The sequence below is a fragment of the Bufo gargarizans genome, chromosome 2, assembly GCF_014858855.1.
Source record: "Bufo gargarizans isolate SCDJY-AF-19 chromosome 2, ASM1485885v1, whole genome shotgun sequence".
In the NCBI taxonomy this organism is placed as follows: Eukaryota; Metazoa; Chordata; class Amphibia; order Anura; family Bufonidae; genus Bufo; species Bufo gargarizans.
In genome coordinates this window covers 68,234,705-68,258,712 of record NC_058081.1, presented here as the reverse complement: position 1 = coordinate 68,258,712, position 24,008 = coordinate 68,234,705, and the positions used below count along the sequence as shown (strand labels likewise).

Here is a 24,008-nt window from a genome sequence, read left to right as displayed (position 1 = left end):
CCCCCTAATTCCAGAACTGAGCGGTAGACACATGTTCAGCCTATTCAGTGTCTATGGGACTGATGGAGACAGCCGTATTTGTGGGATGTCTTCCTTTAAAGAGGACCTTTCCCTACACTTGGCATTTCTAATAAATTATTGTTTTCCCCATGAAATAACAATTCTGGGGTGTCTTAAAGCTCTGTTATGTCATTCCTCTGTTATTCCTTCTAAAAATGTTGTAATAAATTAACAGCTGGTTGTTACCAGTTGGGGGGTGTCCTTAAAGGGGTTTTCTCATCTAAGACAATGGAGGCATACTGTATCTCTTAGATATGCCCCCATTTTCTCATAGGTGGGACCCACACCTATATCGGGAAGGGAGCCCCGCAAAGTGGTGGCTGGAGGACTCTGGTCCAGCCACCACCACGCGCTCTCCCCGTAGAAGTGAATGGGAGCGCACTGCGCATGATCGGCCTCATCTCCCATTCACTTCTATGGGCCCGACTGAAATAGCCGCGACAGCGCTCAGCTATTTTCGGTGGCCCCATAGAAAATGAATGAAGGTCAGCTGCACATGAGCAGTGCGCCCTCCACCACTTTCTGGGCTTCGTTCTCGATATAGGTGGGAACCACACCTATCAGACAATGGGGGCATATCCTAGCACAGTGATGGCTAGCCTCCGGCACTACAGCCGTGGTGAAACTAAGACTCCCAGCATGCACCATTCATTTCTATGTATTTCTGAGAACAGCCAAGCAAGTGTGCAATTTGGGAAATGTAGTTTTACCACAGCCGGAGTGCCGGAGGTTAGCCTTCACAGTCCTAGATGTATCTGAGATGAGACAACCCCTAGTCTGACACTGTCCAATCAGTGCTGCCAGTATTGGGCTGTGCAGGGACACCCCCCATTAACAGATTTAAGAGTGATGCCCAGTTGTCAATTCATTCATACTTTTCTAGAAAGAATAGTGGAGGAACAGCGAAGTCTAGAGTCCTTAGAATAGATGCTCCAGAATGATTACAGGGGGATGACAGTAGTGACTAGAACAGACATGTCAAGAGAGGCGACGGCTCCTTTTTAAGCCGCGTATAGATGTGTGAGTTACGCTCCATGGATTTTTGCTGGGGCTTTTAACACTTTAAATTGGGCTGAATTTCTTCCTGAGGGTTCTCTAGTGAATTATGTATGTTTATAGAACTGTCCAATAATCCAGAATATCTGTTAATCCTTCGCTTAATGCCGGATTGAAAGGAATTTTGCAAAAATTGAACTTTGCATTGTGAAAGGGTAAATGAAAAATGTATCTCGCCCGTCTCTTGACCAGTGATAATTTATTTTTTACTATCTGGTTGTCACTTTGTTTATACATTTCCAGGATGAATAACAGAGGAACAGCACAACGCAGAAATGATGCCCCAAAATGATTGTTATTTCATGCAAGTATTCACTAAAGCAGTCAGGTCTGGAGAGGCGCGACGGCTCCTCTTCAGCTGCAATTATTAAGCCTATTGCCCCCCCTTCCCATTTATATAGGGATCGGGTTTTGTGCACAAATATCTCATCTTCATTATTAATTCATGTCCCTCCGGTGCGAATTTCTAAAGAGTAATCACCACAGAGCTATTAACACCCATATTTACAGGAAGGAGGTGGCTGCGGGATGTATGGATGCTTGCGGTGACGATGATGGTGTGCTCAGGGCTGCGTCCTGGCTGGGGGATATGTATGGAGCCTATGGTGGATGGCCTGGCCCGGGATTGACAGTGACCTCCGCATGGATCGGGCCTGGATTCTGGCTAATGTCTGCGTGTTTCTATATGTATGTAGTGTATGTGATGTGTTTGGAGACGTGTTGTGTGTGGGAATTTGTCAGCTGCCTCTGTGAGAAGATTAGCAGTTCCCTAAACATTCGAGAGCCTTTAAGTCTCCAGAGACCCGCAGAACGTCGCTCTGTTAACCCCACCCTTGCTAGCGACTTGCATTTTGGTTGCCTGCACTATGTCAGAGCTCTTGGGAAGGAGAGTGACTATAAAGACGTGGGTCACCTCTTGTGTCATTGACATACCGCTCCTCTCAGATGCACAGCACATCATGAAGTGAGAGGCCTTGAAGCATCAAAGGCTGTTACTGTAACTCCTAATGCTCCCAGCTGCTTCGGCCGTTCCTGCAGACAGCATGCATCCATCACAGGGTCCTGCCGTTTATCCGCTCTGATGCTATAGAATGTATGTGAAATACGACTTAGTGGCTCATTGAGTCGTTCACTTTTGTCAAGTTAGTCTTAGTACCAGTGAGTCAATATCGAGCACCTCCCAACCAGTAGAAGTCATGGCCGCGTACTCACAGAACAAACTTAAAGGGGTATTCCAATTATAGACGAGGGAAGATTAAGTGGCCCAACGGTGCTGGGCTGTTCCTGAAGCTTGGCCCTCACGATTAAAAAAAGTATACTGAACAGTATACCCCCAGCCCTAGTGCTAAAAACAGATTCAGATTAACATTACAATCAGCACTACCAAACATACAGGAGAATACAGCACTACGTGCCTTCAGGGATGTCTCCTCTGATGTAGACGTTCTCTTTCCTTATCTTCTCCATTGGGAGCAGACTGCCATGATGACATTTAGCCACTACTTGTCCCTGCCACATGGACATCTTAGATTTTTCACTTTCCCATAATTTTACACTTCCTGTATCCCCAATAGTGTTATCCTGCTGCTACCCCCAATACTGTGCCCACTGTGCTCCCCAATATCCCTGAATACTATACTGAAGAAATAATAGTGCCATACAGATAGTCCCCCACGTAGTAACAGTGCTTCCCAAAGTCCACCCTATGGGATCCTGTAGTTTTTATTGATACCATTTTGGAGTGTATGCCTTTTTAATCACTTTTTATTCAACTTTTGTGGAGAAGTGAAGCAATGAAAAAACGTAGAATCGGCCATTTTGAAAACATTTTCTTCATTACGGTGGCACAACATTCCTGGACAAAGTGCCTTCAGATGCCATGATCACAACTGACCATGCATCTGAGGGGTTAAATGTCTGCAATTGGCATTATTGCCAATCGCAGACATTAGCCCCAGGTGTCTACAGCATCCGGTCAGAAAGGGAATAATGCCTGGATGTTCAAGTGAATCGGACTAAGCTGCAACATGAAACACAGCCATAGATGAGAGTGATGCTGCTTCTATTTTCTAGAGTGCTGCAAAACCAAGTTGCAGTCTTACCAAGCAAGATACGATGATGGAGACTCCTTTTGGAGGTGGAAACTGCATGTATTCAGACATTTATGGCATATCCTATGGATATGTCATAAACAATAATGAATTACAATAGGGCAATTTGGGCAGCCACCTGGGGCCTGAGGCCCAAAATGCCCATAAATGTTCTTGGGCATCTCTAGGCTAAAACATCCAGGGCTTGGGCCCAGAATGTTTTACCCTGTGCCCCGCGTTTAAATACTGCAGCTGGGGCTGGGTGTGGGAGACGATGGCTCCCATCCCTGCTGCTCACTCTCATAGGCCACTATGCCTAAAGCCTAGGAGGCAGTAGAATGGCGCCGGTGGTCACATAGTGATTTCGTCATTGCTTCTGCCTGGGCCAGGATGCAGGCAAATAAGAGCTGCATCACATATTTCGGGAGCGAGGAGAGTATTTTGATTATTTTGTCACTACGTCTGAGGGCAATATAGCTACTGGGGCACTACAAGGAGGCATTTTAAATACACAGGGCTTTACAGGGGGCATTATAGCTACTGAGGGCACTATATGGGGGCATTATGAATACTAGGAGCATATTATAACGTCAGGGGCACTATAGGGGGACACTATAGCTACTGGAAGCACTATAGGTGGCTGGGTAACTACTGGAGTTGCTATATGGGGCATTATTACTACTGTGGCCACTATAGAGGTGCTTTATTACTACTGGGGGCTCTATAGAAATGTCTTATAAAGGGGCTTTATTACTATTAGGAGCACTGTAGGGGGAGTTTATTACTACTAGGGGCACTATGGGGACATTATTACTACTGAGGGTACTGTGGAGGGCAATTATTATTGGGCAGAATATGGAGGGCACTACTACTAATGAGGGGACTCTCAGGAGCATTGACTCTGTTAGGGGCATGATTACTAATAAGGGCTCACTGGGAGAGAACTACTATAGGCTGTATATGGAGAGAGTCAGTCCCTAGTTACTATTGCTAGGCTTGGGCTGGCACCACCCCTTCCTCTGCAGGAATCAGTCTTATGTAGACAGTAAGTGTGTAAGCAGCTAGGAGAAGAGCTGATAGGGAAACTTCCTGCCCTGTGGATTACAAAAGCAGCAGAGTGACAGCATATGTTCCAACCTTTGAGGGAAGGGTTACCGAGTTCAGCAGCCATTCAAGGAGGATTGCAGTGTATGGGTCAGAGAAGGTAAATGCCTGCACCGTGGCTATAGACTTCTCTGCATGTGGTGGGAGCAAATAAACTTCAAGTTCCCCATCATACAAAAAAAAAAAACTGACTGGCCATCTGTAGAGACTGTACTATATTAGTGGGACTGAGAGAAACAAGTTGTACCCCTTGGTCGATTTGGGAAGACTATGGCAGAATATAAAAAACAGACTCAGCCCCCACCTCCCATACACAGCCTGAGGAAACGTCATATGCCACCTGTAAAGACTGTGCTTCAGTGCCTGTGTGAGCTATCTATTCAATTGTCTCAGTGACGTACAGTGAACTTGTGATACTAAAACCTGGCCTCATCACCTGCATCCATGGGCAGATCTCATAGGGCCCCATAGCAAAACTTTGTTTGGGCCCCCTGCACCTAGTTTCCCAGTGTATTTGTATCAGTCACTCCCACGCAATGCAAAACATGTGCAACAGCCCACATTTCTCACAAATTTCTGTTTTGTTATTTAAATCAAGTTAAAGAAATTTTAATTAAATAATAAAAGTTGCCTTTGGCCTCACCCAGAACTCCCCTGCATAACGGAAACAGGGCGGATCCGTTTTGCAGCCCATATACTTCTATCATAACGGAATGCCTCTAAAGGCATTCCGTTATAGAATTGCGTTATGGTCCGTGGTAACGGAATCCATAACACAATTCACCTTTAACCAACAAACGAAGTGTGAACGAATTTCAAAATATAAAATCCGCTCATCTCTACTTCAAATATAGGATGATCAGTGTAGTTACACCAGAAAACTGGCAGAAATACAGAAAACTGCAGCCACCACTAGGGGGAGCTTAGTGCATAGGAATTAATACAACTACCATGGAAGCTGTAATAATCTCTTTGATTTGAGCTCCCCCTAGTGGCGGCTGTACTGAAATGCAATGTTTTCACAAGGGGAAGAGAAGTGCAAGTTCTGTGAGGCCCCCATCCTTCCCTGGGCCCCACAGCAGTGGCTGGTCTGCCAGGTATTGCAGGTATGAACTATTGGAATGTTTTGTTGACTCCTGCCTTAAACCAGAAAATGTATCTATACCAAGGGCACCTCAATCAACAACAGACAGGAGGGAACATCAAAGTCAGGGAGGGAAGAAGAGGTGCGTCCTTCGCATCACAGCACAGCTCAAGGAGCAGTGGAGCAAGAGCCTCCACTTTGAGTACCACTACTCTCAACCTCTCCGCCACCCCTGGGGCACCCTGAATTGACACTACATCCCCATATGATAACATGGGGGAAGTATTTACATTATGTAGTATATTTTCTGGTAGATTTTTTTCTACCACAACCATCCCAGAGCTCAGCTTCTCTCCATTGATCATATCTTTCTCTCAGGCAGTACAGAAATCACTCAACAGATTACCTTTAAGGCCATTAATTTGTATTCCCAGACCAGGGGCGGATTGGGAACTAAAAGTGGTACTGGAAAAGAAATGTAAAAGTGTCCCCATGTTGTAGGTAGGTTCAAACTGACAGAAGGCAGGGTAACATTATTAGGCACGGCCAGCAATACCATAGTTCAGAGCAATATACTGCCCCAGCCGAACCAAATACCACAGTGCAGCACAAAATACTGCCCCCTGCTGCACAGAATTCAACTGCATCACCGTCCTGAGGACATAAATACAGTTGAATTCAGGAGGACACCTTCGGCTGTTGGCCAGGTGTGTAGGAGAGAATCAGATCATTACGCACCTGGGCTTTGGTGGCCCACCTAGGGATTGCCACACCGGGAGATTTCCCTATAGAGTCTATGGCCAATCCGTCCCTGTCCCAGACTGTAAAGCTTTCATAATCAGGTACAACATTTGTGCTTTAGTACTACACCACAGTGTCTTACTACAAGGATCTGCAGAAACATCTCCACATGGAATTTTACAGCCATTTGTGTTGCCATAATACCCATTTTCCAGTAGTGGACTTATGATATAAGTACTTAGCCCTTTTCCTGTAAACCCTCCACACATCTATACTCCAGTCATCCTCTACACCATAGACTAATAATTTCCACTACGTCTACACATCCCTTCAGACCTCCAACACAACTCTCTCCTAATCTCCACCATATCCACTATCCCATTGCTGGCCGTATCCTAATGTCCTCTGTATGGGGTTCACACCTCTGGCACTGCTGTCTTAGCACAGCTAGAGCTGCAAAGAATGAAATTTTCCAGGGTCCTGGAATTGGGGAATCTCCAGGGATTTGCTGCCTTATTAGGAGCGGCACCCTCCGTGCAGAACACTGTGTGTGTCTGAGGGGTGGGGGTTATATTTGATATCATGTAAAAGGCCAGAAGTCTTGATAAACAGAAATATCTGCCAGAAGACAGAAGCAAGAACTAGGCAGATAGCGACGGAAACCAAGAGATCAAGACACTGACAGACCTACCTATGTTCTATAATTTTGTGCGGATGTGTATTCCTCCATGTTCACGTGATGACCACTGGTGATGGGCATCAGAGATACCTGCAGTAGGACCTGTTGTAATGGGATCTTTACTAGGGGAACACATAAGATTTTTGTCTCTATAATAATTCACAAGAAGATGACTTTAACTATTTTCTTTCAAGGTCTTTACTCATGGAGCATTGTACACGGTGTTTATCACCACCTTATAAGTTTAAGGTCCCTCATATTTCTTGAATATTCCTCAGGTCAATTCTAATCTCATGACTTTCTCTATTTTGCTACTCGCTGTTTTCTGATTTCTGACCCTTTATTCTCTCACATTCTCTTCTTCTGGTCCCTTCAGAAAGAGGAGGAGGCACCATCCAGGGGAGGATGAGGGAAGCATTAGAGAACACTGCAAGTGAGATAGGGAGGTGGAAGTATAGACGACAGACTGAGCTCTGAGACATCACAGAGATCAAGTTCATGAAGAGAAGAAGACACGAGAAGTAAGGGATGTGTTGACATTAAGAAGACATTGACCAGAACGGGCCACGACTAAAACCCAGGAGGACACTGTATTGTACTATTTGGCAGTGTGAAGTGAGATAATCAGACATCATGGACTGTGGGTAAAGCAGAGACACACCCCGGGATTGTCTCACTCCAAGATACCCCACACCGGGGTGAGTATCAAAGTGTTGGGGGGTGGTTCAAGATGTCATAGGAACTGTATGTGTTTCTATATTATATTCAGATTAGCAGTTTTCTATAATTAATTGTGATTACTTTTAGCCTTTCATATTATTTATCTGCTGTACTGGTACATTGTAGGGGTGGTATTTAACTATTAATACAAATACTAACTTTAATTTCCCTTTTGTTTTTCTCATCCATCCCACCTACCATCCCTCTTGTTGTACTCATATGGCCAACTTGGTCATCTTCTTCGTCAGTCTTTCTATTATTTATAACATTTTCTATCATCATAGAAAAACTAAACCTTCTTCTCCTCTGATGTATCCACCACTACACTCCAATTCCTCCCTTCCCCTTGTGTTCTCCTCCTCTCCTCCAACTTCTTCCTTCTACTCCACTCCACCATCATCTAATCCTTCTGCATCTACCCCACTTCTTCCATCCCTCTCCATGGCTATTGGGGCATTATCGAATGCCCTAGGCCTTTGGATCCTGGCACGAGCCTACTCTCACTCCCGAAGACTACGACGATCAAGGGCACAGTTTCTACTCTTGGCATCAGGGCTCCTTTTGACAGACCTGGCGGGACATCTTATAACTGGATCCTTTGTCCTGTGGCTATATTCTAATGGAGTCTTACCAGTGGTTGGATGTCAGTTTCTTGGGGGTTGCATGGTATTTTTTGGACTTTCACCATTACTTCTTGGGCTTCTTATGGCACTTGAGCGTTGCATTGGCCTTACAAAACCACTGTGGCATTCTGCTGTTGTTACCCAAACCCGAGCTCGGATTGGCCTAGGTGTAGCTTGGGCTGTAGCTCTTCTGATGTCTACTCTACCGCTCCTTGGTTATGGTACATATGGGCTTCAACCTTCAGGAACCTGGTGTTTTCTACAGGGGCCTCCAGGATTTTGCCTGCTGTTCTCTGGGCTTGGTCTTGGATCATTGGTGGCAGCATTGGTGTGTAATTTAATAGTTGGAGTTACGTTACTTCGGGCTCGACTCTTACGAGCCTCAGGGGAGGATCGCAGAAGAAGGCGTCAAGGTGCCCATTCCCATGACCTGGAAATGATGGTTCAACTGTTGGCAATTACCATTGTTTCTTGTGTTTGCTGGAGTCCACTACTGGTAAGGACCTTTATGTATCTTATGTACTCTGCATTCTAATGTATTAGACCTTTATTATCTCATCCCTCCCCCATATAACAACTGCTCTCTTGAATACAACTTATAAGAACAGATAGCTATCACTGTAAAAGTTGGAAAGGCAGGTTCTACCAACGCAAGATATATCTAAATGTAGCAGAGCCGCGTTTGTCACTTAACACAGCTTCTCATGCGATTACGATAGAACTGCAAGTAAATCTACTGAATCATGTTAATTTAGTGAGTTACTTCAATGGCATAAAAAATCAGCTCACTGACAAATTTGGCCCTGCTACATCTGTGCATACAATGACGCTGAAGGAATGCATTGAGAAATATTCTAAATACATGTGCGCCACTGCAGTACAAAGATCCCCCCCCCCACAATAACACTGCAGCACCTCAGAATGAGATATCAAAGGGGTCCGTTGGTCCATATCTTATAAGAAGAAATGGACACAGATGACATTGAAGGACAAAAACTGAGCAAGCGCAGAAATTCATACCATACAACAATAACACATGGCAAGCGTGCCATTCACAAAGAGAACTGAAGGGGTTTTATCCACAGCATGCAACATTGATGGTAGGAAGACAAGGTTGTCCTGATCAAGGTGACTGGCGGCTGCCCACAGGAGGAGACCAAGTGGAGCTCAGCTTTGTATAGTCTGACTGTCCGTCATACTACTTTCCATATGTCTCCAGAACAGAAGTTGCATGCAACCATGGGGACACATAGGTTTGCATAGGAGCTGTATACACAACATTGTAGAATTATTAATCAATTTGCAAACCTATTCAACTATTGTTCACTAAGAGACATGATATATATATATATAGAGAGAGAGAGAGAGAGAGAGACTGGCACTGTTAATGTGGACAATGTTATATATAAATATATATATATATATATAGAGAGAGAGAGAGAGAGACTGGCACTGTTATATCGGCAAGGTGATATATAAGGAGACTGACACTTTTATATGGGCAAGATTATTTATATATACGGAGACTGGCACTTCTTTATTAAAAATGTTATATATATGGAGACTGGTACTGCTAATTAGACAAGGTTATATACAGAGGGACTGGCACTATGGCATGCCTAGGGTTTTATATAAAGAGAATGGCACTGCATGCACAAGGTTTTCTATATACAGAAGGACTGCTACTGCTGCATGGACAAGGTAATACATAAAGGGACGGGCACTGTTGCATATATAGGATACTATGCACAGATACTTGTGTAGGTGGAAAGTGACACCTACGTAGTAGGGACAGAACGTACTGTTATTGGCAAAGTAGGACAAAGACTTGCAGAGCTGTCATGAAAAGTGTAACAAGCAGTGATCCTGGCACCAGTATGTCTGAAGAAGAAGCAGTTTGCAATGCTGAAGACATAAAATATATGTAGATTCTTGTCTGTTCGGTGATCTGGTGCCATCGTTACTAGGTGTTGCTCATTATTTTATCTTTTATGTTGTTTCTTAGCATCATTCATCCGTCTCTCCACCTCACTCTTCTGGTTTCCCTCATCCTCTGTCCTCACCCCATACATGTTCCTTTCCCTGCTGTCTCTGCACTTTGTCCATCTGAGTTTCTCATTCCTGCATGATCACATGGTGGATAGGGGTAAAAAAGACTTAAGTTCAGTCATTTATTCTAATAATTCATGTTCTACATTCTCAGGAATGTGGGAGAAGGAAAATCCAGCGCTATACCATAATAAATTATATTTTCTTGCTGAGGTTTCCCCATTAACTCTATATGTAACTTTTTTCCATGGTGACTGAACATACAGTATGTTTGTCTTGCATAATAGAACTATATTTAGCAGAATTCCCATCTCTCAGGAGGCTGTGACTCAAAGCTCAGGTACATGTCCTTCAACCAAGTCAACCAAGTCCACAAACTAACCCACAGTCCATCTACTTGACCTAACTCCAGCCGTACACAATGGTGTCTAACATACAACGTGATTTAGGGCACTGGTTCCCAACCGCTCTGCCAAATGTTGGAAATTGTAATTTCATCTCAAGGAACTCCTTCTCCTGCCATTATCTCAAAAAGCTCAATGTGTGGTGGATAAAATCATAGAATTCTTAGCCAGATGTATGTTCTGGGGACAGTGGTCAACTACTTTACCTGCCAATATTTCAGAAATCTAATGGGTCCACTTTTCCCTCCCTACAGGACATGTGATGCTCTTGCTAATGTGCCCTTCCATGGAACCCTACAGGTTCTGTGGAGCCTTAGGGTTCCCGGAAACCCTGGTAAAGACACACATATCCACACACATATCCTGTGGAGCCATTAGACCCACTCCATCCAGTATCCACATAATTATTTTGGCCCCAAGTGGTATGCTTGGCGCCCTGCTCTACACTAGTAGAAGGAATCAGGCAGAGTTTTAACTTAAAGTTTGCATAATGGCTGTGCTTGTTTTTACAATTATAGCTGTGAAGGAACAGTTATATTTTGGCTCCCCTACTGTCTCTATTAGCCTAATTATTCCTCCCTTCAGATGCACAGCTAGATGCATTTCTCTAACAAGTAGGGGGCATATCCTACTGTGGAATCTTCCAGCACTGTGCTCCTGTGACGTACTTTTCCTTACTTCCCACTCTGGTTGTTTTCAGCTCCCGAGGTCACAGAACAGATAAAAAGGGGTAAATCACACTTACAGACATGTAGGCTCCTGTTATCTTCAGAAGCTGTGTAGAAGCAGTTCTTTTATCAGGCTCAGGATCTCAGCTAGCTCTGACATGCCCCCATTTCCTTTCAGCCATCTTTTGTGTACTGCAACTTAGGTGGAAGTGAGCCCCCTAGTGGCCATGACCTTACAGCTTTTTTCAGGTGCACGCAGGCAGATTTTTTAAATGAAGTGATTTAGAAAGTTGCTAGTTACACCATTATCTATTAAATGAAATTAAATTGTGTGAAAGCCCAGGGACTCTTTGAACAAGCCATTTTTTACTGGTCTCTTGTGGGAAAACAAGCTTGCTGCTTACAACAGTCTTTTGTCAGTCAGCAGGCTTAGCCCTCATGCACATGGCCATATTTTGCATCTGTTTCTGATCTGCATTTTTTGCAGATTGCACAATGCTGCATTAATTTCTATTATTCAGTCAAAAAAAAAAAAAAAAACAGCACACACATGTCATCCGTGTGCTGTCTGCATCTGTGTGTCCGTTCTGCAAATTATATAACATGTCCCATTCTTGCCTGTATTGTGGACAAGAATAGTCATTTCAAGTAATGGGAGTGAGAAATATGCGTATTGAAAATAGGAGGTGTCCGTATTTTGCGGATCCATGGTTTGCAGACAGCAATATGGGCACAGTCATGTGCATGAGGGCTTATTGGTTACAGTCTTTCAATGAGGGCACAGTCTTAGGCTGGGTTCACACGGGCGTGTCCGGATTAGGTCCGGATGCGTCCCGGTGTATTGCGGCAAACCCGCGCGATTAGGTACGCAATTGCAGTCAGTTTTGACTGCGATTGCGTTCCGATGTTAAGTTTTGCACGCGCGTGATAAAAAACTGACTGTGGTACCCAGACCCGAACCTCTTCACAGAAGTTCAGGTTTGGGTTCGGTGTTGTGTAGATGTTATTATTTTCCCTTATAACATGGTTATAATGGAAAATAATAGCATTCTGAATAAAGAATGCTTAGTAGGTGATCAATTGAGGGTTAAATTTTTTTTAAAAAAATAACTCACCTTCTCCTCTCCACCGTGGTGGTCCATCACCACGGTGATGGACCATGTGATTGGAGCATGTGATCTGACGTCACCACAGGTCCTAGCCGGTAATTCATCATTAAAGAAGTAAAGAAGAGACCGGGAACTACGCGATCAAGAGGAGTAGGTGAGTTAATATTTTTTTTTTTTAACCCTCAATTGATCACCTACTAAGCATTCTGTATTCTGAATGCTATTATTTTCCCTTATAACCATGTTATAAGGGAAAATAATACAGTGAATAGACTGTCACCTAGCAACCATGCGTGAAAATCGCACCGCATCCGCACTTGCTTGCGGATGCTTGCGGTTTTCACTCAGCCCCATTCACTTCTATGGGGCCTGTCCTGCATAAAAAAAACGCAAAATATAGAGCATGCTGTGATTTTCAAGCATTGCAGAATTGATGCGTGAAAAAAAACGGATTCAGTGCGGGTGCAATGCGTTCACCTCTCGCATTGCACCCGCGCGGAAATCTCGCCCGTGTGAACTCAGCCTTAGGGGTAACAGGTTGATTAGGCACACTATCTCTTTAACCCTAAGGCCCCTTTCACACGGGCGAGTATTCCACGCGGATGCGATGCGTGAGTTGAACGCATTGCACCCGCACTGAATACCGACCCATTCATTTCTATGGGGCTGTTCACATGAGCGGTGATTTTCACGCATCACTTATGCGTTGCGTGAAAATCGCAGCATGCTCCATAGAAGGCCCCATAGAACGCAGGCCCCATAGAAGTGAATGGGGTTGCGTGAAAATCGCATGCATCCGCAAGCAAGTGCGGATGCGGTGCGATTTTCACGCACGGTTGCTAGGAGACGATCGGGATGGAGACCCGATCATTATTATTTTCCCTTATAACATGGTTATAAGGGAAAATAATAGCATTCTGAATACATGCATAGTAAAATAACGCTGGAGGGCATCTCCTTCTGTCTTGATCATAGCTTTGTGTAGCAACAAGGACCTGTGGTGACGTCACAGTCATCACATGGTCCATCACATGATCTTTTACCATGGTGATGGATCATGTGATGACTGGAGTGACGTCACCACAGGTCCTTGTTGCTACACAAAGCTAAGATGAAGACAGAAGGAGATGCCGGCTACGCGAGCAAGTGGACTAAGGTGAGTTAAATAATTTGTTATTATTTTTAACCCCTCCAGCGCTATTTTACTATGCATTCTGTATTCAGAATGCTATTATTTTCCCTTACAACCATGTTATAAGGGAAAATAATACAATCTACAGAACACCGATCCCAAGCCCGAACTTCTGTCAAGAAGTTCTGGTTTTGGTACCAAACACGCGCAATTTTTCTCACGCGAGTGCAAAACGCATTACAATATTTTGCACTTGCGCTGAAAAATCGCGGGTGTTCCCGGAATGCACATGTGAAAGGGGACTTAGTCTTTAAACATGGCACCTGCTTGCGCATCCAGCGGGCGCCGTAGCTAGCGGGTCTCTGCTGTTTGAAATAGTAGAGGACTACGGCTCATGTCTGTGACCAGCAACAATGCATTTAAGCCTTTAGATGCCATGATCAAGTGGGTTACGACCAGTTCCCCCATGCAGCGATCGGGAAGCCAGTCATTAATTCTAATACGCTGAGTCTCTCCGAAGAGATCCAGCATATTAGAGCTGCAGTTCCTATGTTGACCAGCAGGTGGCAGGCCAACATAGGGTAACAGCAATTGGAGCTTATACCGTAGTTCTATAGAATCACAGTATAAGCCATAAATGATTAAAATATTTAACCCATACAGTGAATGGCGTAACGGAAAAAAATATCAAAATGGACAATGTGCAATTTTTTTATCGCTTGTCTTACCCCAAAAAATTGAATAAAATGTGATCAAAATGTCACACACACAGTCCAAAATGGTATGGCCCCCACACAGCACGGTAGACATAACTATAAAAAAAAGTTATGGGGGTCAGAAAAGAATATGGCAATGCAAAAAAAAAGTTTTTTTTTTCAGTATTAAAACACAAAAAAAAACTACACATATGTGGTATCGTTGTAATCACACTGACCTAGAGAATAAAGGGCACAGGTCAGTTTTTCTGCATAGAGAATGCCGTAGGGACAGAAGTGTGGCGTAATTGCATTTTTTTTCCAATTCCACCTCATTTTAAAAAAATTTCTTCCACTTCCCACTACATTGTATGTCATATTAAATGGTGGCATTAGAAAGTACAACTTGTCCCGCAAGAAAACAAGCTGTCATAAGGCTATGTGAACGGAAAAATAAAAAAGTTATGACTTCGGGAAGACAAGGAAGAAAAATGAAAATGCAGAAATGAAAAAAAAAAGAGGTTAAATGGCAACAGACAAATATATCTCAGTCCCTCTAAAAGGCAACAACTCACTCTCCTAATGGCTTGCCCTGTACCTGAACCCCCTGGTGATAACCTTCTGGATTTAGGCCTCATGCACACGACCGTTGTGTGCATCCGTGGCCGTTGTGCCGTTTTCCGTTTTTTTTCGTGGACCCATTGACTTTCAATGGGTCCGTGGAAAAATCGGAAAATGCACCGTTTTGCAGCCGAGGCCGTGATCCGTGTATCCTGTCCGTCAAAAAAATATGACCTGTCCTATTTTTTTGACGGACAACGGTTCACGGACCCATTCAAGTCAATGGGTCCGTGAAAGAACACGGATGCACACAAGATTGGCATCCGTGTCCGTGATCCGTGGCCGTAGGTTGCTTTCATACAGACGGATCCGAAGATCCGTCTGCATAAAAGCTTTTTCTGATCTAAGTTTTCACTTCGTGAAAACTCATTTCCGACAGTATATTCTAACACAGAAGCGTTCCCATGGTGATGGGGACGCTTCTAGTTAGAATACACTGCAAACTTTGTACAAGACTGCCCCCTGCTGCCTGGCACCACCCGATCTCTTACAGGGGGATATGATAGCACAATTAACCCCTTCAGGTGCGGCACCTAAAGGGGTTAATTGTACTATCATATTCCCCTGTAAGAGATCAGGGCTGCCAGGCAGCAGGGGGCAGACCCCCCCCTCCCCAGTTTGAATATCGTTGGTGGCACAGCTACTGCAGCCCTGGTTGCCATGGTTACTTAGCAATAGTACAACAGTAGAAGATTCATACTTACCTGCTTGCTGCTGCGATGTCTGTGACCGGCCGGGAGCTCCTCCTACTGGTAAGTGACAGTTCTTTAGCAATGCGCCGCACAGACCTTTCACTTACCAGTAGGTGGAGCTCCCGGACGGTCACAGACATCGCAGCAGCAAGCAGGTAAGTATGAATCTTCTACTGTTGTACTATTGCTAAGTAACCATGGCAACCAGGGCTGCAGTAGCTTCATGGTTGCCATGGTTACCGATCGGAGCCCCAGCGATTAAACTGGGACTCCGATCGGAACTCCGCTGCCACCAATGATGGGGGGGGGGGGGAATGGGAGGCCGCACACTGCCACCAATGGTTGTTACTACTATAGAGAGAGGGGGGCCGATGGTGGGCGCACACTGTGCCACCAACGATTTTTAACAATAGAGGGAGGAAGGGGGGGGCCCGATTGGGCGCACACTGTGCCACCAACGATATTCAAACTGGGGAGGGGGGGGGTCTGCCCCCTGCTGCCTGGCAGCCCTGATCTCTTACAGGGGGATATGATAGTACAATTAACCCCTTCAGGTGCGGCACCTGAGGAGTTAATTGTGCTGATCACAGCCCCCTGTAAGAGATCGGGTGCTGCCAGGCAGCAGGGGGCAGTCATGTACACTGTTTTTCAGTATATTCTAACCTGAAGCGTCCCCATCACCATGGGAACGCCTCTGTGTTAGAATATACTGTCGGAAATGAGTTTCACGATGTAGCTCATATCCGACAGTATATTATAACGTAGAGGCGTTCCCATGGTGATGGGGACGCTTCAAGTTATGTTCGGGTGTCCGCCTGGCCGTGCGGAGGCAAGCGGATCCGTCCAGACTTATAATGTAAGTCAATGGGGACAGATCCGTTTGAAGATGACACACTGTGGCTCAATTTTCAAACGGATCCGTCCCCCATTGACTTTCAATGTAAAGTCTGGACGGATCCGTCTGAGGCTATTTTCACACTTAGAAATGTTTTAACAATATAATGCAGACGGATCCGCTCTGAACGGAGCCACCGTCTGCATTATGAACACAAGTGTGAAAGTAAAGGGACTCCTGACTTTACATTGAAAGTCAATGGGGACGGATCCGTTTGCAATTGCACCATATTGTGTCAACGTCAAATGGATCCGTCCCCATTGACTTGCATTGTAATTCAGGACGGATCCGTTTGGCTCCGCACGGCCAGGCGGACGCCAAAACGACATTTTTTTCATGTCCGTGGATCCTCCAAAAATCAAGGAAGACCCACGGATGAAAAAACGGTCACGGATCACGGACCCACGGACCCCGTTTTTGCGGGCCGTGAAAAAAAACGGTCGTGTGCATGAGGCCTTAGTCTAATCAGAGTGGCAGCAATGTGGAGGGTTGTATCTGCAGTTATCACCACAGCTGTATCTTCACATGGCAAAGTAGTGTACAATCTGCAACAGGCACTCCCAGGTTATGATATGTCCATCCTCACAACCACTGCACAAACTCTCCTTATTAGGCCTCATGCACACAACAGTATTTTTTTGTGGTCCGCAAAAAGGGGTTCCGTTGTTCCGTTATCCGTGTCGTTTTTGTTTCCGTGTGTCAAGTTTTCCATGCAAATGATAGGAAAAAACTGATGCGGACGCGGATGACAATCTTGTGTGCCTCCGCGTTTTTTCACAGATCCATTGACTTGAATGGGTCCGCGAACCGTTTTCCGTGAAAAAAATAGGTTATATTTTTTTGACGGACTGAAACCACGGATCACGGACGCGGATAACAAACGGTGCATTAGCTGAGTTTTCAACTGTCCCATTGAAAGTCAATGGGTCCGCAGAAAATCACGAAAAACGGAACAACGGACACGGAATGAAATAACGGTCGTGTGCATGAGGCCTTAGTGTGATGCCCTTTTTCACAACGCATGGTGTTGCTTAGAGGTGTCAGACTGGCTGGTCTTAATCACAGGCCTATTATACAGGCTGTGGCTTCTTCCAGGATGCTGCTGTGTGGCTCTATCTATGACCTGAAGTGTTGTACCCTCCTTATAACCAATCATGTTAAGAAAAATGGCGGCACTGTTTCAGATAAACACACGGTTTGGGTGCACGTCCCAAGGGGAATAGGCTTCTTACCCCAATGAACATATCCGGAAAAACTAGCGGCACTCCAATAGATAAAAGTAAGTGAACCTTTTATTCACCCAGGTGGTGCAACGTTTCAGCTCTAAACTTGAGCCTTTTTCAAGCAAAAATACAACTCAAACATAAGTTGTTGCTTGAGTTGTATTTTTGCTTGAAAAAGGCTCAAGTTTAGAGCCAAAACGTTGCACCACCTGGGTGAATAAAAGGTTCACTTACTTTTATCTATTGGAGTGCCGCTCGTTTTTCCGGATATATATATATATATATATATATATATATATAAAAAAAGAAAACAATGGCGGCACCGGAATACAAAAAGGGTGCTATGTCCAGGGATGTAGCAGCTTACCCCATCAATAGGAAACGAAAAAAGGACAGCACTCCAAATAAAAGTGATGATGATTTAATCACCCATGTGCAGGCAACGTTTCAGCTCATACAAGAGCCTTTGTCAAGCAATGAACACCTCATCAACCTGCAGCATCATTCTTGCCTGTGAAAAAAAGAAGAAAAAGAATGATGCTGCAGGTTGATGAGGTGAAGCGTACCCGATGTGTTCCACAATTGCCCACATGTCTTGAAACATTGTCCATGTTTTATAGCTTGGATGCATTTTTTCTTATTTAATGCATTATGTTGTTCATTGTGTGTCCTTTATGATTGTGTGTCCATTGGGAACTATGGGCCCTTCTGTGACATACCTGCAGCAATGTTGCGGGTTTTGTTCCAGTTGGTGCCTTCTTGAATTGGGCTGCATCTTTAGTATGCATCCCTTTTCTTGTTCACCATGGGCACACTAACAGGTAAACGGCATTATTTCCGTTTAGCGCTATTCTGTTCAGTATCAGGCTGGCGCACACACATTGGTGAATAACTATATATTGCTTAATAATATTGTTTCTTTATTTCTTTGCGCATATTTTCGCCACACGATTATCATATGTACAATTTGGTTCATTATTTGCGCCTCTTTGTTTACATCTGAGGTTTTGTACCATTTCCAAGATGGCCGACGCAGCTCTTTACCTATATGCGCATGCTCGGGCTGCGTCATCTGCGGAAGTTACATCTTGCTGTTCACATGACTTGGCGCGTGCGCACTGGATCCATCTGAACGCCGTAATGGCGATACATGGCGTGTGTGACATGGTTGGCAACACAGGGTAGGCTATCGCTCCTCCTCTTTTTTGCAGCATCGTTCAGTCTTTCCCACTTAATATATACTATATACACCTGATATGTATTTTCCAATCTATTTATCTTTATACAGTTTTGTGCGATTATGCATTTATTGTATGATGTATTGGACATAATATTGATTGGTCACTGTATCTACCTTGTCTCACAATTTTGTGTATTTTTTCTATATATTATTGATGCACTATTTGCACTTTATTGTTAATTGATTACTTTGTGATGTCATAGGGGTTGGCCTATATATGCCCCTTCTTTTACTGTGTTCATTGCTTGACAAAGGCTCTTGTATGAGCTGAAACGTTGCCTGCACATGGGTGATTAAATCATCATCACTTTTATTTGGAGTGCTGTCCTTTTTTCGTTTCCTATATATATATATATATATATATATACACAGTGAGGAACAGAAGTATTTGAACACCCTGTGATTTTGCAAATTCTCCCACTTAGAAATCATGGAGGGGTCTGAAATTCACATTGTAGGTGCATTCCCACTCTGAGAGACAGAATAAAAATTAAAAAAAATCAGGAAATCACATTGCATTGTATGATTTTTAAAGAATGTATTTGTCTTGCACTGCTGAACATAAGTATTTGAACACCTGAGAAAATCAGTGTTAATATTTGGTACAGAAGCTTTTGTTTGCAATTACAGAGGTCAAACGCTTCCTGTAGTTCTTGACCAGGTTTGCACACACTGCAACAGGGATTTTGGCCCACTCGCTGAGCAACACAGAGTTTCAGCTCCCTCCAAAGATGTTCTATTGGACTTAGGTCTGGAGACGCCAGAACCTTGATATGCTTCTTACGGAGCCACTCCTTGGTTATCCTGGCTGTGTGCTTCGGGTCGTTGTCATGTTGGAAGACTCAGCCACGACCCATCTTCAATGCACTGACTGAGGGAAGGAGGTTGTTGTTCAAAATTTCACAATAAATTGCCCCATTCATCCTCTCCTTAATACAGTGCATTCGTCCTGTCCCCTTCACATAAAAGTACCCCCAAAGCATGATGTTACCACCACCATGCTTCACAGTAGGGATGGTGTTCTTGGGATGCAACTAGTAACATAGTACATAAGCCCGAAAAAAGACATTTGTCCATCCAGTTCGGCCTGTTATCCTGCAAGTTGATCCAGAGGAAGGCAAAAAAAAAACAAACTGTGAGGTAGAAGCCAATTTTTCTCACTTTAGGGGAATAAAAAATTCTGAATAACTCCCTGGATCAATGACCCCTCTCTTGTAGCTATAGCCTGTAATATTATTACTCTCCAGAAATACATCCAGGCCCCTCTTGAATTCCTTTATTGTACTCACCATCACCACCTCCTCAGGCAGAGAGTTCCATAGTCTCACTGCTCTTACCGTAAAGAATCCTCTTCTATGTTTGTGTACAAACCTTCTTTCCTCCAGACGCAGAGGATGTCCCCTCGTCACAGTCACAGTCCTGGGGATAAATAGATGATGGGATAGATGTCTGTACTGACCCCTGATATATTTATACATATTAATTACATCTCCCCTCAGTCGTCTTTTTGATAATCTTTCAGGGTACTGTAGTTGCCCCATTCCAGTTATTACTTTAGTTGCCCTCCTCTGAATCCTCTCCAGCTCTGCTATGTCCGCCTTGTTCACAGGAGCCCAGAACTGTACACAGTACTCCATGTGTGGTCTGACTAGCGATTTGTAAAGTGGTAGGACTATGTTCTTATCACGGGCATCTATGCCCCTTCTGATGCAACCCATTATTTTATTGGCCTTGGCAGCCGCTGCCTGACACTGGTTTTTGCAGCTTAGTTTGCTGTTTATTAAAATTCCTAGATCCTTTTCCATGTCAGTGTTACTGAGTGTTTTCCCATTTAGTATGTACGGGTGACTTGCATTATTCCTTCCCATGTGCATAACTTTACATTTGTCAGTGTTAAACCTCATCTGCCACTTATCTGCCCAAGCCTCCAATCTATCCAGATCCCTCTGTAGTAGTATAGTGTCCTCTTCAGTGTTAATTACTTTACACAGTTTAGTGTCATCTGCGAAAATTGATACTTTACTATGCAAGCCTTCTACAAGACCATTCATAAATATATTGAAGAGAATAGGGCCCAATATTGACCCCTGAGGTACCCCACTAGTGACAGTGACCCAATCTGAGTGTGTACCATTAATACCCACCCTCTGTTTTCTATCACTGAGCCAGTTACTTACCCACTTACAGACGTTTTCTCCCAGTCCGAGCATTCTCATTTTATATACTAACCTTTTATGTGGTACAGTGTCAAATGCTTTGAAGAAGTCCAGATATACGACATCCATTGATTCGCCGCTGTCAAGTCTAGAACTTACCTCCTCATACAAACTGATTAAATTAGTCTGACATGACCGATCCCTCACAAAGCCATGCTGATATGGCGTCATTTGCTTATTTCTGTTGAGATGCTCTAAGATAGCATCTCTCAGAAAACCTTCAAACAGTTTACCCACAACAGATGTTAAACTTACCGGCCTATAGTTTCCGGGGTCTGTGTTTGGACCCTTTTTGAATATTGGCACCACATTTGCCATGAGCCAATCCTGTGGGACATTCCCTGTCAGTATAAAGTCCGCAAATATCAGAAATAAGGGTCTGGCTATGACATTACTTAATTCTCTTAGGATACGGGGTGTATGCCATCCGGTCCTGGCGATTTGTCTATTTTAATATTTTTAAGTCGCTGATGTACTTCTTCCTGGGTCAGACAGGACACTTTTAATGGGGAATTTATTTTTACATTCGGCATGTCATCTGGCAGTTTATTTTCCTCAGTGAATACATTGGAGAAAAAAATATTTAACAGCTTTGCTTTCTCCTCGTCGCTCTCTGCGACTTCCCCCTCATTACTCTTTAAAGGGCCGACACCTTCAGATTTATACTTTTTAACATTTATATAATTGAAGAACATTTTAGGGTTAGTTTTACTCTCTTTGGCAATTAATCTCTCGGTCTCTAGTTTGGCCGCTTTTATTTGTTTTTTACATGTTCTATTTTTTTCCTTATAGTTTTTCAGTGCTTCCGTGCTACCTTCCTGTTTTAGTGTTTTATATGCTTTCTTTTTGTCATTTATTGCTTTCTTTACAGTTCTATTTATCCACATTGGTTTCTTCTTGTTCCTTAACCTTTTATTCCCATAAGGTATGTACCTCTCACAATGAGATTTTAGGATGCTTTTAAAGATATCCCATTTTGTGGCTGTATTTTTTATTTTTGAGGACTTTGTCCCAGTTAGTTAGGCCTATGGCCTCTCTTAGTTGGCTAAATTTAGCTTTTTTGAGGGTATTTTTGTTCCTCCCTGTATAAACGCTATTTTGAATGATAATTGGAAGGTTATTAGTTTATGGTCACTATTTTCCAGGTGTCCCCCAACCTGCACATCTGTTGTTCTGTCAGGCCTATTGGTTAATACTAAGTCCAGTATGGCCGTCCCTCTAGTTGGGTCCTGAACCAGTTGGGAAAGGTAATTGTGTTTGGTTATTGCCAAGAACCTGTTTCCTTTATGAGATGTACAGCTTTCAGTTTCCCAGTCTATATCTGGGTAGTTGAAGTCCCCCATAATAACCACCTCATTATGATTTGCCGCCTCATCTATCTCGTTTAGTAGTTGATTTTCTGTGGACTCTGGTATATTAGGTGGTTTATAGTAAACTCCTGATAGTAATTCATTGTTGTTTTTAGCTCCATATATCTCTACCCACAGTGACTCCACATGTTCATGTCCCTCACTTCTATCTTCACGGAGTGTGGGCTTTAGACAGGACATGTGACAAGCGGTCATAGGACCAAAAAAATCCCTGTCGGGGTCTCTAACTGATATTAAAAATATATCTTTATTAATTATTACTTAAAAATAGTGAAACACAAATTCTAATAAGGGAATATGATTTAAAACTGTCAGATTACGGTAGAGATAGTTTATATGTATTTGTCTCCTGTAATAAACTATCTGCTGCTGCTAGAGTTAGCAACCGCTGTATGATAGTTATATGGAGTATATGCTGATCTGTATTCCTGTGGGGCTATTTTGTACAGGAATATCCTCAATGCAGGGAATTCAATGGAATGTAGTCATATGTGACCAATTGGACCAGGAGTGCATATACCTAACACTATATGTTTAACCCCTCATTGGTGGGCCAGTTGGGATAGATAACTTTTTATTTCATGTAGATTGTGCTGAAACACTCAGTGCACCGTGTTCATACCCAGTAACCACTTATTTAGTGGACTGTTTGTCTCAACCCTTCAGACGCAGCAATGTTGAGCTATCGCTCATTGTCTTAGAGGAGGTTATATATTGTTGCTGAGACTGGCAATATTGTACACCAGTCAGCACGACCTCTCTCTCATATGTGCTGGCAGTTGATTTGTTATCACAGTAGCTGAGTGCTATAAGTCACTGTTTATATACAATTCCCTCTGGAGTACACATGTTGTTGCGATGCAGCCATGCTGAGACTTGCTAAATTATAACATAGCGCCTAGGCAGGCACCCGCTGGCTGGTCTGAAAAATCCTATATTCCCCTGCTATTGCTGTCTCCGTAAACTGTCTAAAACCTATGCGCTAACCTCTGGCACCCCTCCCGACATGTTTCGCCACTGCTGTGGCTTCGTCAGGGAAAGTGGGGTCCTGACAGGACTTTACATAAAGGCAGACCCCTCCCCCTCTCCGGTTTTGACAATCCTTTCTAACAGACTGTAACCTTGTACATTAACTGCCCAGTCATAGCTATCATCCAGCCATGTCTCAGTTATTCCCACTATGTCATAGTCCTCCTCACACATCACTAATTCCAGTTCACCAGTTTTATTAGTCAGGCTTCTGGCATTAGTATACATACATTTAAGATGTTTATGTATACTTTTTACCCTACACCTTTCCTTCTGAACTGTTCTAGTCCCTCCTTCCATTCTTCCCCCAGTTCCATTACCTCGTCCCAGGTCTCTATCTGCATCTTCCCCTCCTATAATGTAATTACCCTCCCCCCCAGTCCCTAGTTTAAACACTCCTCCAACCTTCTAGCCATCTTCTCCCCCAAAACAACTGCCTTTTCCCCATTGAGGTGCAGCCCGTCCCTACGATAGAGCCTGTAGCTGATAGAGAAGTCGGCCCGGTTCT

At 43.8% G+C, this 24,008-nt stretch overlaps 1 protein-coding gene across 1 annotated transcript in view; it reads left to right on the top strand.

The window, feature by feature from the left end:
- The first annotated feature begins 7,280 nt into the window (after positions 1 to 7,280).
- LOC122929444 (prostaglandin E2 receptor EP1 subtype-like) overlaps positions 7,281 to 24,008 on the top strand; it is a 29,630-nt gene continuing 12,902 nt past the window's right edge. Inside the window, exons 1-2 of the mRNA XM_044283009.1 lie at positions 7,281 to 7,512; positions 7,783 to 8,653. Of these exons, the coding sequence (XP_044138944.1) occupies positions 7,844 to 8,653 (810 nt within the window). The 5' untranslated portion in view covers positions 7,281 to 7,512; positions 7,783 to 7,843. The remainder of the gene's footprint in view (positions 7,513 to 7,782; positions 8,654 to 24,008) is intronic.